The following is a 12,478-nucleotide window of genomic DNA, read 5'->3' as shown; positions in this document are numbered from 1 at the left end:
TAAAGACAAAAGGTGATAATGAGAAGTAATAAATATAGTGTATTTCAGAGACTTTACCTCTTAGCAGTGATAGTGGCGAGTTATATAAACTCTTGGTTTATGATGCGGGGAGTTTAGCCACGGACCAGGGCAGCTAAAGTCCAGGGAGATGATTGTGTCTCCAGCAGCCGGGGCCAGCAGGGTGAGGGCCTCAGGCTTTTCCTTCAGCTGGTCGTACAGGCTCGCCAGTGGCCGAGCCTTGGACGCCTGGGTGAAGAGTTTGATCACATCCAGCTCTGGGCCTTTCTCCGCTGCCTCCTCCACCTCGACCTGCTCCTCCTCCTCCACCTCCTCGACCTCTTCGTCCTCCTTCAGCAAGGTTGTTGACATGTCAGGCAGGATGCTCTCCACTACAACCTTTTCTTCCTTCTCCTGTCGCTTCTGCTCCTTCTTCAGCAGTATCTCATCCTCAGTCTGCTCCAGAGACAAGATCAGTTTCTCCTCCTGGATACCACTGGTGTACAGGACGAAGACAAAGTTAAGCAGGTGTTAGATGGAGTTTACGGAGGATTTTGTGGCTCAGTTAAAAACAGGATTCATACACTTCACTGATCAAAATTACAATTCACCACATTATCATGGTGGACATTAGCTGTCTCTTAACTTGGAAACTACCAAAAAGGAAGTGACTCTTCTGTACCTGAGCACAAAGTTGACACAGACAACACACTGTGGTTGGGAGTTCTTGTTGTTGTAGATGACAGTGGCTTGGGTTTCCACCCACACAAAGCCTCCTCTCTTAGCCAACATCCAGTATTGTCCTGTGCTGACCTGCCCCTTTGCAAACACTAAGGACAACAAAAATATATTTATATTATAAAATATTGATCATGGCATATTTTTTTAAGTTTGTCAACAAAAAAACATTCCACACTGGAATTTGTTCCAAAAAACTCATAACCCATGAGCTCAGTGATCCTGGAGGAGCAAAGAAGATTAATTATATTACTGCCTCGCTACATAAATGTAGAGATCTGTATAGATCTGTAGTATCTATACTGAACACAAGGTGGCTCTATAAGACTGCAGAGGAAAATTGCTCATAATAGAAAAGTTCAACAGGAGTGGCTCAATAAACTGATTGTAATAAGCTTCTTAAACATATAGAATTCTCTGCTATGAACACACTCACCTCTCATCACAATAAGTGAACTTCATGTCCATCGTGTGGCCGCTGAGAAAGGTCTTTGTGTCCAGGGGGACCTCGATGTTGGAGGGGTGGGGGACGGGGTCACAGATCAAAACCAGGTAGGGGACAGGTGGCTCCTTGAGTCCGTTAGCGGTCTCTTCAGTTTTGGTGTCATACACACGAACATGACCTGAGCAGTGGAGAACCTGGGGAGAGATGGTTTAGAACAAATAAGTTGATTTACTTAAAGGAAATGAGCTACTCAAATGTTTTGTGTTGAATGATTAAATGAGAGTAATGTTAACCTGCCTATAAAGCATACTTAATTACAATATACTCCAAATGTGTGTATATGGATCTGTTGATTGTATTTATATCTATATACAGATGTATGTATGTGTGCTAGTATGTGTCAAATATGGATTTATATTAAGATATGATAATCTAGTCATTATCCAAGAGGCACTCTTTGTTGTGACATAAGGATTAAGTTATGACAATTCCTGTTGTTTTTCTCTCTTACAATGGGAGGCTTTTCATTATTACCGTATTGATTGTATATTTCTATCCATACGCTCTTTATGACTAAATAAAAATGTATAAACAAAAAGATTTGACATGACCTAATATCCCAAAGGAAGGTATTCATGTTGTTTTAAAAAAAGGTTAATATTACGGCTGATGCATTTCTGACTCACCTTCCATGCTGATATACAGCAGGTGAAATTTGACTTCCTGTGACAGCCCGAGGCATTTGTTGACATTTTCAGAGAGATAAATGATATCTCCATCTTCAGACAGCACAATGAGGAAGCCATCCAGAGCCTTAAGGTAGGAGCTGTTTAGCTGGATATCAAACTTTTCAATCCCCCTGATTATAAAAAACTGATGCAGTATTCACCATTTTATAATAATTTTGTCATTATTGACCATTGAAATATACCTCAGCAGTTTCCGCTAGAGATGTCGATGTATGTTGGTGCACTGGCTCTGCAGTAATGTCATCAGGCTGTGGGGAAACGGGCCATGCTGTAATGTTGGCTGCGGTGGAGTGACAACCCTTGAGTTGGCTGCTGTGCTTGTGTTGTGTTTCAGGCTCCTGTAGGTGGAGTCAGACCAGTGATCAGCAGGGATGTGGCACACCTGGGGTGACCACTACTTAAGAGGCCTGCAGACTGGGTTATGGTCTCTTATTCAGTGGGTCTACCATCACAAGGACGTGTGGAGGTTTTCTTTGTTCTGCAGAGCTTTCTCCCATTCAGTGTTGCTCACATGAGCCAAGGTGTAACAAGTGGGGGCTTGTCCGGGATCCAGGTTTGTTTCTCACTTTTTTTCTGTACTGAGAAAGTAATAGGTCTCAAGTAGGTTAAGTTTCCCCTGGAATAGTGTACTGGTGTTCAGGGTGTGTGATAACTTTAGATTGTGAATGTAGTACTTTGAGCTTACATTGGTTGCTTTCATTATCAGGCACTAATTAGAGGATTTACCTTGGCGTTACCTTTCCTGGTAGGAATAAGCAACAGTATCTCTCTCGGGTGGTCTGTTGGTTTGTTATTTTTGTTTGTTATTTTTGTGCATAAACATGATTTGACTGTGTCTTGGGTACACGTCCATGTCCGTCTGGTGAGTAACAGCATAGCTGGGGCTTTACCTGGTCATTGGTTTTGTGTTTAAAACACCCGTCATGAAATGCATGAAGACTAGGGTCTAGAGAAGGTAGTTAGCATTGGTTAGGCAGATAGTCAGGGGAGAGGTATTCCAAAGGTGATGAAATGCATAAAATAAAAAAAGAAATGCTGCAATGTTGGCAGACAGTGGGGAAACTGGTCCAGCTTTTTGTGGAGGGCTCAGTGCTTCATTGATCTGATACTATTTTTGAGTGATTCTCAGAATTTTCATCTTCACATCAAAAGGAAACCCTGAAAATAATAATTAGCTTAGGAATTGATGGATTTCTTTACGAAGATATTTAGGAAAATAAACCAGTTTGATGTCCCAAATCAATAACCCTCTCTCGGTTGAGGCCACCTGACAGTAACAGAACTAACCGCTGGGTTAAATCAGTCTTTTGTAGTTTACTGTTATTTATACAGAAGGACTCTGATCGTGTAAGTGACGCTACGTCTATGGACGCTATACGTCACTTTGAAAATAAAAGCATGAACAATTTTTTTGGGGCGAAAAACAGGATCTTTATGTCGGAGGGGGTCTTGGAAAGAGTGGCAGTGTGAGAGAAAATTGTAAACTATCTATGATTGTCCTGATGACTGGACTTAAACAACTGTCTCTCAAAACCAGTTTATTCACCTGAAGACAACAGGAGGGTAGTGGTGGTAGGGTTGTTCTTGGCTTTGCGGCGTTCACATTTTTTCCCTGCACCAGTTGTTCCGGCCAGCAAATTTTGAATTATCAGAATTTTCATCTTCACATCAAAGGAAACCCTGAAAAGAATAATAAGCTTAGGAATTGATGGATTTCTTTACGAAGATATTAATAAATATTGAAATGGTAAAAGTACAACCTTTATAACCTTTGAATGTTGTTTGTAAACATTTTTTATGCGGTTCCTATTGGACCGTCCACCCAAGAGAGTTGTGGTCTCCCTCTCTTGGGCAAGCTTAGCCGAGGCCTGAAGCTTGTTGATGATTATTGGCGACTCGGTTCTGAGAAACGTCAGATTAGCGACACCAGCGACTATAGTTAATTGTATCCCAGGGGCCAGAGCCGGCGACATCGAATCTAAACTTAAGTTAATGGCTAAAACTAAATGTCAATACAATAAAATCATAATTCACGTCAGCAGCAACGACTTCCGGCTTCGTATGTCGGAGATCACTAAAGTTAATGTTGAGTCGGTGTGTGCTTTTGCTAAAACTATGTCGGACACAGTAGTTTTCTCTGGCCCGCTCCTTAATACAACAGGTGATATGTTTAGCCGCATGTTGTCTTTTAACCGCTGGCTGTCGAAGTGGTGTCTGGTAAACGATGTGGGCTTTGTAGATAATTGGCTAACTTTTTTATAACGGCGTTCATCCCACTTGGGATGGAGAAGCTCTCTTATCTAGGAATATTACTCAGTATATAACATGACAACCCATAGTTGGGACCAGGAAGCAGAGCTGCTGTGCTAAACTCTTCTCTGCGCTCCCTCTGGATCAGTCACACAACCCCATAGAGATTGTGTCTGTCCACCGTCCGATTTAAAATATTGACATTAAACAATAACAGAGCGAGAACTCCACACAAATATACAAATTAAAACAACCTCTGAAACAACACAGGAGACCCAGACTTTGAAATGTGGTCTTTTAAACATTAGATCACTGTCAAAAAATGCTATTTTAGTTAATGAAATAGTCTCCGATTACAACATAGATTTATTATCCCTCACTGAGACGTGGCTGCATCCTGATGAATATGTCAGTCTAAATGAATCTACTCCCCCCCCCCCCCCCCCCTCCCCCAGCCATATAAATTCACAGAATTTGGGCGAGGAGGTTTAGTTGCTGCTATTTTTAACTCCAGTCTATCAATTAATCCTAAACCTAAACTCAGCTACAAGTCATTTGAATGTCTGGTTCTTGGTCTTCCACGCCAGGAACCACCAACAGCCAATCATATTTGTTGTAGTTTACCGTGCTCCGGCGGCTTATACTGACTTTTTAACGGAATTCCCTGAGTTTTTATCAAACTTAGTCCTAAAGACCGATAAAATTATTATTGTTGGTGACTTTAATATTCCTGTTGACAATAATAAAGATTGCCTTAGCGTAGCATTTATTTCAATACTAGACTCTATTGGTTTCAGTCAGTGTGTGCACAAACTCATTGTTGTAACCACACACTTGACCTTGTATTATCGTACAGTGTCGGAATTGATAATGTAACAATACTTCCGCGCAATCCAGTTCTATCAGACCATAATTGACTAACCCTTGATTTGTCAATAACTGAATATATGCCACTAATAAAAATGTCATTTTCTAGATGTCTACCTGATAGTGCTGTAGCTAAATTTAAGGAACTCATTTCAATTACATTTAAACCTGTATTAGCAGTAGATATAAATGACAAATTCTTTAAAAACCTGAGCTCCATTTTGATCGACCACCTCGTCGATAGCTCTGCAGACTCATTACGATTAACATTAGACTCAATAGCGCCTCTAAAAAAGAATAATGTCAAACATAGTAAGTGACGCTCCAGCAACCATGTTGAAAATCTAATAGACTGGAAGAATGGTGTCAAAGAATAGAAAAAGGCTCTCCACAAAGCAAGAGCCGCCTACTATTCAAAACTAATAGAGAATAAAAACAACCCCAGGTTTCTCTTCAGCACTGTAGCCAGGCTGACAGAGTCACACCTCCACTGAACCCAATATTCCTCCATCCCTAAATAGCAATATCTTTATGACCTTTTTTTTAATGATAAAATTCAAACTATTAGAAATAAAATCAAACATCTCCTGCCCTCATTTGGAACTATACCCTCCCAACAACAGATCTCAGAAACGGCTGAGAATCCAACCCATTACTTAGACAGCTTCTCTGTGATCAGTTTACCAAAATAATCTCAGGTTCTAAATCAAAAACCCTAGACCCAGAAGTTTTCGCCAATTACAGACCAATATCTTATCTCCCCTTCATGTCTAAAATCTTAGAAAAAGTTGTAGCCAATCAGCTGTGAGTTTCTCCAGGGAAATAATATATGAAGACTTTCAGTCGGGGTTAAGAGCCAATCAAAGTACAGGGAAGCCTTGGCAAAAGTAACAAATGATCTTTTAATAGCCTCAGATCAGGGACTTGTGTCTGTCCTCGTTCTGTTAGATCTCAGTGCAGCATTCTACACAATTGACCATCAAATTTTATTAAAAAAGACTCAAACAGTTAATTAACATTAATGGAACCGCCCTTAACTGGTTTAAATCGTATTTTTCTGATCGCTCCCAATTCTTGCAAATTAATAAGTCATCTGTGCGCAACAAAGTTAACCATGGTGTTCAACAGGGCTCTGTGCTCGGCCAAATTTTATTCTCATTATATATGCTTCCACTAGGAAACATTATCAGGACACACTCGGTAAATTTCCACAGCTATGCGGACGACACCCAGTTATACTTGTCAATAAAACCTGAACAAAGTAATTAATTAACTAAACTTGGAACATGTCTCAAGGACATAAAAACCTGGATGACCCGCAATTTTCTCTTATTAAACTCAGATAAAACAGAGGTTATAATACTTGGCCCTAAACACCTTTTAGAGATACATTATCTCATGATATAGCCGGCTAGACGACATTACCCTTGCTTCCAATGAAACAGTCAGGAACTTGGGAGTGATCTTCGATCCTGATTTATCCTTTAATAGTCACTTAAAACAAATTTCTAGGACTTCCTAGTCTTGCGTAATATTTCAAAAATTAGACTTTTCCTTTCAGAAAAAGATGCAGAAAAACTAGTCCACGCCTTTGTTACATCGAGACTGGACTATTGTAATTCATTATCAGGCTCCAGCAGTAAGTCATTAAAGACTCTACAGCTTGTCCAAAATGCCGCAGCACGTGTCCTGACAAGAACCAAGAAAAGAGCACATTTCTCCAGTATTAGCATCGCTACCCTGGCTTCCAGTTAAATCTAGAATAGAATTTACAATTCTCCTCCTCACCTTCAAGGCCCTTAATAATATAGCGCCTTTTTACCTTAAAGAGCTGTTAGTACCTCATAAACCCACTAGAGCACTGCGCTCCCAGAATTCAGACCTACTTATCGTCCCTAAAGTCTCTGAAAGTGGAGTAGGAGCCAGAGCTTTCAGCCATCAAGCCCCTCGGCTGTGGAATAATCTACCACTTTCAGTTCGGGGGGAAGACACTATCTGTTCGTTTAAGAGTAGGCTCATAACCTTCCTTTTTGATAAAGCTTTTAGTTAGAGCTAATTAGTGCGGCAGAACATAACATGTTCTATTTTATGACACACGGAGCTTCTCTTTCCAGCTTCTCCTTCCTCTTCTCCATCCCTATCCCTCTTCCCTGGAATCCCTTTGCTTTATCACCTGCAGATCCAGGGCCTCTGTTGCCGCACCATGGATTGCGGTTTTTGGATCGCGCACCGGGGGTCGCGGTGGTGGATCCAGAGTGGCGGATTCTGTGTCATGTGGGCTGATCGTGGTGCTGGTGGAGGACCCTGTGTCGCGTTGGCATTGGGTACAGGCGGTGGACCAGGACCGCGGTGGTGGCTCCTAATGGGTCCTGGTGGGCGGCGGTGGACAGTGACTGAGGACTGGAGTGGTGTCTGGTCTGGATGGTGGATCGTGGTCCGGCCGGTTGCTGACCATGAACTGTGAGTGCAGCGAGACTGCTTGGCATGTCATGTTGTGGTTGTCCTTCAGGATGTTTAACCTCATCAATGCTGCTAAAAACTTCAATCTTGATGTTTTCCTGCACTTGACATCTATTTCACTTCTGTCCGTCCTGGGAGAGGGATCCCTCACATGTGGCTCTCTGAGGTTTCTACGTATTTTTACCCTGTAAAAAGGGTTTTTAGTCGTTTTTAAGGACAGATGATGTCGACCCCTGCTAAAGCCCTATGAGACAAATTGTAATTTGTGAATATGGGCTATACAAATAAAATTTGATTTGTCAGCTAACGACAGCATTTCGGAACAACATAATTTCCGGACCTCAAACTTCCTGTTTAATATCCTATATCACAATAAACACAACTACAATTCTACGGGTAGTGTGTCAAGCCAGCGGAGTTGTCCGGCTGACGGTGGCTTGTTAGACCCCTGACGACATGTGTATACGGTTATAACGAATTTCATCACGTAGCTAACTGCTGTGCAAAAACATGCTGTCACGACTTTAATTCCACGGCTATCATGACACGGTTTCTCAAACACTGACAGGTTAGAAGCAAACACTTGGTAGTACTAGTTAGTATCCGGAGTCCCTGCTGACTGTGTGGAAGCTGGGGGGGTAGCTAGCTACTTCCGTGTAGTGGAATTAGCAACGCAGTTCTGAAACAAAAACGGGGAACCGCTGCGCTAGTGATGTGTCGAGGCTTCGAAGAGTGTTGAGTAATCCAGGATGAATTTTGTGAAGCGTGTGTTGATGACGTTAGAAGCCTCAAAAAATGGTTTGCGGGTTTGGTGTGCGATTCAAAATAAAAGGGGTCGCAAAACGCAATAGATTCCCCCTCACATGTACTTGTTTGGGACATTATTGTGCATTTGCCAATACATTCAACCTTCTATTTTTTAAGATGGAGCCAGCAAGAAAGAAGATTTTCTCCTGTCTAGGAACAATTTGACCTGATCTCTCCTGATAAGGTATGAACATGGTAACAACAATTAGTGTAATATACTGTAAAAAGATGTGACAACACAGCGTATCGCTTGTTCTAATATTTATTGTAATTTCTGGTATTTTAAAAGGTGAAGTGTCTGTTGTGTTCAAAAGAACTTGGATACAACAACACCTCATCTATGCTGAGGCATTATAGAGCCCTGCATGAGCACATGGAGACCAACCGAGGTCGACCAAGCGACCAAGGTCGGGTAAGCCATTTCAGGATGCAGTGAAAGAAGATTGCGCACAAACATAAAATGGCATGGTACGTTTGTATTACACAACATTAATAAATATTTGACATGTGATAATGAATGATTAAACGTATATAGCTTTTTTTTTTTCATCAGGTCTGAAGAATGATGTGGATGAGGCTTTGGTCACTATGGTCATTGAGGATTCCCAGCCCTTCACCATTGTGGAGGACAAAGGGTTCAGGAAGCCTACCTATGTTCTCCCCACTAGGCAGGTGTGTATGTGAGCACATGAAGCATGTTTCCCCATTTCCTCATATTTGCCATTCCTATAGTCTTCTCTTCTCTTCTTTAGGCTTTGAAAGCCATGGTTGAAGAGGGGTACAAGGAGTCCATGGAGAAATCCAAAGCCATTGTGTTGAAAACTTCGGCATTTGCATTGACTTCAGACATGTGGACCTCACTCAACACAGATGCCTACTTACCTGTAACATGCCATTTCATAGATGAAACCACCTCATTGTGTTGTGTAAGGGGTGCTTCATTTCCCTGCAGCGCATACTGCAGCAAATATGGGGGCTTGCGCCAGAGAGCTTCATTTGCGTCACACAATTTGTGTGTTTACTCATTAAAAAGGCTCCTCACCAAAACTGTTGTCTGAGATCCGTGCTACCTCTAGACGGATAGTGGGCTATTTCAAGCGCAGCACCACAGCAAAGGTGAATTCCTTCATATAATTGCATTCTAAATGTTCTTTCTAAATTCTAAATGACCCTGTTTTGTGTAAGTTGCCTCTTCAGTGACACTTGACTGACTCGCTTTGTTTGTTTTATAGGAGAAGCTGACACAGGTGCAGGAGCCAATGGGCCGGCCAGTACTGAAGCTCATTCAAGAGGTGGATACACGCTGGAAAAGCACATATCATATGCTCCAGCGCGTTTATGACCTTAGGGAACCTGTAGGAGCAGCTTTGGCCAGCCTACACACTGATGTTGCCCCACTGTCATCAGAACAGTAACCCATTATTACAGCATGTCTGAAAGTGCTGGCCCCATTTCATGCTGCCACAGTTGAGCTGTCAGAGGAGAGGAGAGTGTCTGGATCAAAGGTCATTCAACTTTTATCCATGTTACACCACTCACTGGAGGATGAAATGGGAATTGTCCAGACTCCAGAGAGCACAGAAATGGCTGAGAGTCTGAGGAAACAGTTAAAGGAGAAGTTGCAAACTCTACAATCAATGAGCATAATGTCACTGGCAACCCTGCTGGATCCTAGATTTAAAGATGGGCTTCTTTAGTTCTAACAAAGCAGCAGATGCCGTGACAAGGCTCACTACTGAATGTATTGGTGTTATGGAAAAAAGCGCCTCTTCCTCCTCATCACAACCGCACATCAGAAGCTTCTCAGCCTGTGACTCAGGTTAATGGATACTGGATACATTCTAATTGTATTATTGTATTTAGTCACTTACACCTGGTTTCTCTGTCTTAGGTAGCAAACTGTGGCAGCGGTTACACCAAAGTTCTGCAGACGAGGACACAAAATGTCACGACGGATGCAGCAGAAGAGGTCCAGCAGTACCTGGCTGAACCAAATATTGGAAGAATGGAGAATCCCCTGGAGTATTGGCAAACTTGTACAAACTAGCAGTTTCTTTGCTTTGCTCCCCTGCTCCATCTGTGCCCTGTGAAAGGATATTTTCTAAAGCAGGTGAAATTATTTCTAAAAAACAAAACCGCCTGAAGCCGAGCACTGATGAGAAGCTGTTATTAAATAAAAATGGATAAATTATCCCTATTGTACGTGTTGTATTTTGTCCCCACACACAAGCACATTCACATCACAACCCTCTCAAAAATGTCTTTCCTATTTCCCTTTGACCCCGCCATTGTTTCATAAAGACAGACACCATATTCATAAGTTCATAATGTATTTATTGCCATCACAAACATCAGTCATTTATACAATTCAAAGCTTCAGACACGAGAGCCATGGTGTCATTATAATTACATTTACATTTAATGTCCACTTGATGGCGGAGTAGAGCAAATGTAGCACCATGAAGCCTCGGCCCATGAGCGAACCTATCGGATGGAAAGCTTCATGGAGCTTCCTCCGCCATCACTACGCTGCGCTAAGAAACGATAACGTAATCATTTTTGACCCGCTGGGTGTCACTTTATTTTATTGAGTTACCATCATAAACTGTGTGTGAAAAGCCGGGAGCAGGTAAATAATGAACGTGGACTGCTTCTGAGAAGTCATGAGGTAGGCTTCTCTAAGCTCGTCTTCCGTTGCGCCACCTACTGTTCTGGCGCCGAATTGTTTTCAGCACCGGAGAAGCATACATTGGCTACTTCGAGTACTCCGTTGCCGTCCCCTTTCAAGGCGATTTGGATGCATTTACCACTGTCCGTATATGAGTACTGTATAATTTCTGTGTCGGCTGATTTGAACACAGATGAGTGTCGGCTGACCTGACTGCAGTCAGCTGGGCCATATAGCGGACACCAAGCGCGTGTTAAGAACAGAGTATCGACGGACAGCTTATCTGTGGCGCAACCACTGTCTGAGTAAATTCTTAATTTAATTAACGAACAGTTTGAAGTTAAATCGATGGTCCAAAGCAGTTTTTTCATTCAAATTGCACTCACTCAGATATCAGTCCCCAAATAGTACCAGTTTTTACAAAAAATAATTTCCTTTAAACATTCCCTTTGAAAGTGACCAACAGACTTGGATCTGCACTAAAATTGACTGTTCTTCACTGACTCATACCCATCCTTTCTACAAGTTTGGTGGTAATCCGTTCAATTGTTTTTGTGTTATTGTGCTTACAAACAAACCAATCAATACAAATGCAAAGGGGTGATATCAGCCTCCTTGGTGGATATAAAACATAACAGCTAAGGACCTTTTGAATTTGTTGACAGACGTAAGAAGGTGCAAAAATATGATTGTGATTTATCCAAGATGCAAGTTTTGGAAGCTAAAGCTCATATTTGTTTCAGAGCGGGCATGCTACCTGGAGATGTGGTGGTGGAGATTAACAGCGTGAAGGTGAACACGTCGGAGGAGATCTACCAGGCCGTACGCAGCAGCGACAAAATCACCATGATGGTGCAGAGAGGAGACGAACTGCTTCGACTGCAAATGACTCCCGAGTACACAGAGTGACACTCGTTACCGCTGGTTGGCCAGATTATTGGATTGTTACGTAAATATTTACGAGAAGGAAACTGATGGCAACTGTGACCGGCATGTAAAATGTATTTGACGGTGCCCTAGACTTGTTAAAATGTTGTTACTGCAAATGGAAAATACTACTGTTCAACTGCAGTGTCACCCTAAATTATTTCATGTTTTCTCTACATGGCCATTTACCAAATAATGATATATATATATATATATATATATATATATATATATATATATATATATATTCATTTGTCAAACACCGACAGCGTGAGTTAGTGAACCTGCCAGTATCTTAAGATGCATTAACAGTCCAGTATTCAGTCTCACGTTTTTCTTAGCACGTTGAGCAAAGCGTATTTTGTACCTCTACAAAGTTTTACTTCTTACTTGGCAGAGTGAGGGCGCCTGTGGCTCAGGAGGTCGAGTGGGTCGTCACATAACCCTGAAGGTTGATGACTGGATCCCAAGCTCCTCTAGTCCACATGCTGATGGCAAGAAACTGAACCTTTTATCACCATCAATCAAATTTTATTTGTATAGCCCATATTCACAAATTACAATTCATCT

The 12,478-nt window shown here is 41.8% G+C and overlaps 1 protein-coding gene and 2 long non-coding RNA genes across 3 annotated transcripts; 2 read left to right on the top strand and 1 right to left on the bottom strand.

The window, feature by feature from the left end:
- Nucleotides 1–60: 60 nt before the first annotated feature.
- LOC133962067 (hypoxia-inducible factor 1-alpha-like) lies at nucleotides 61–2,173 on the bottom strand. Its single transcript, XM_062397506.1, has 6 exons — nucleotides 2,154–2,173; nucleotides 1,867–2,039; nucleotides 1,172–1,391; nucleotides 941–957; nucleotides 680–827; nucleotides 61–493 (listed from the first exon to the last, which is right to left on the bottom strand). Exons 1-6 carry the CDS (start codon nucleotides 2,171–2,173, stop codon nucleotides 61–63), a joined length of 1,011 nt encoding a protein of 336 aa, XP_062253490.1.
- Nucleotides 2,174–6,158: 3,985 nt separating this feature from the next.
- Nucleotides 6,159–8,713, top strand: LOC133962202 (uncharacterized). The gene is made up of 3 exons (XR_009922091.1): nucleotides 6,159–7,506; nucleotides 8,431–8,497; nucleotides 8,603–8,713. It is a non-coding gene; the product is annotated as an uncharacterized LOC133962202 (long non-coding RNA).
- Nucleotides 8,713–10,482, top strand: LOC133962201 (uncharacterized). The gene is made up of 5 exons (XR_009922090.1): nucleotides 8,713–8,781; nucleotides 8,867–8,985; nucleotides 9,066–9,429; nucleotides 9,546–10,132; nucleotides 10,205–10,482. It is a non-coding gene; the product is annotated as an uncharacterized LOC133962201 (long non-coding RNA).
- Nucleotides 10,483–12,478: the final 1,996 nt, after the last annotated feature.

This window comes from Platichthys flesus, chromosome 10 (genome assembly GCF_949316205.1).
Source record: "Platichthys flesus chromosome 10, fPlaFle2.1, whole genome shotgun sequence".
In the NCBI taxonomy this organism is placed as follows: domain Eukaryota; kingdom Metazoa; phylum Chordata; class Actinopteri; order Pleuronectiformes; family Pleuronectidae; genus Platichthys; species Platichthys flesus.
Note: the sequence above shows the minus strand (reverse complement) of the source record. Positions and strands in the feature narration are given on the sequence as shown.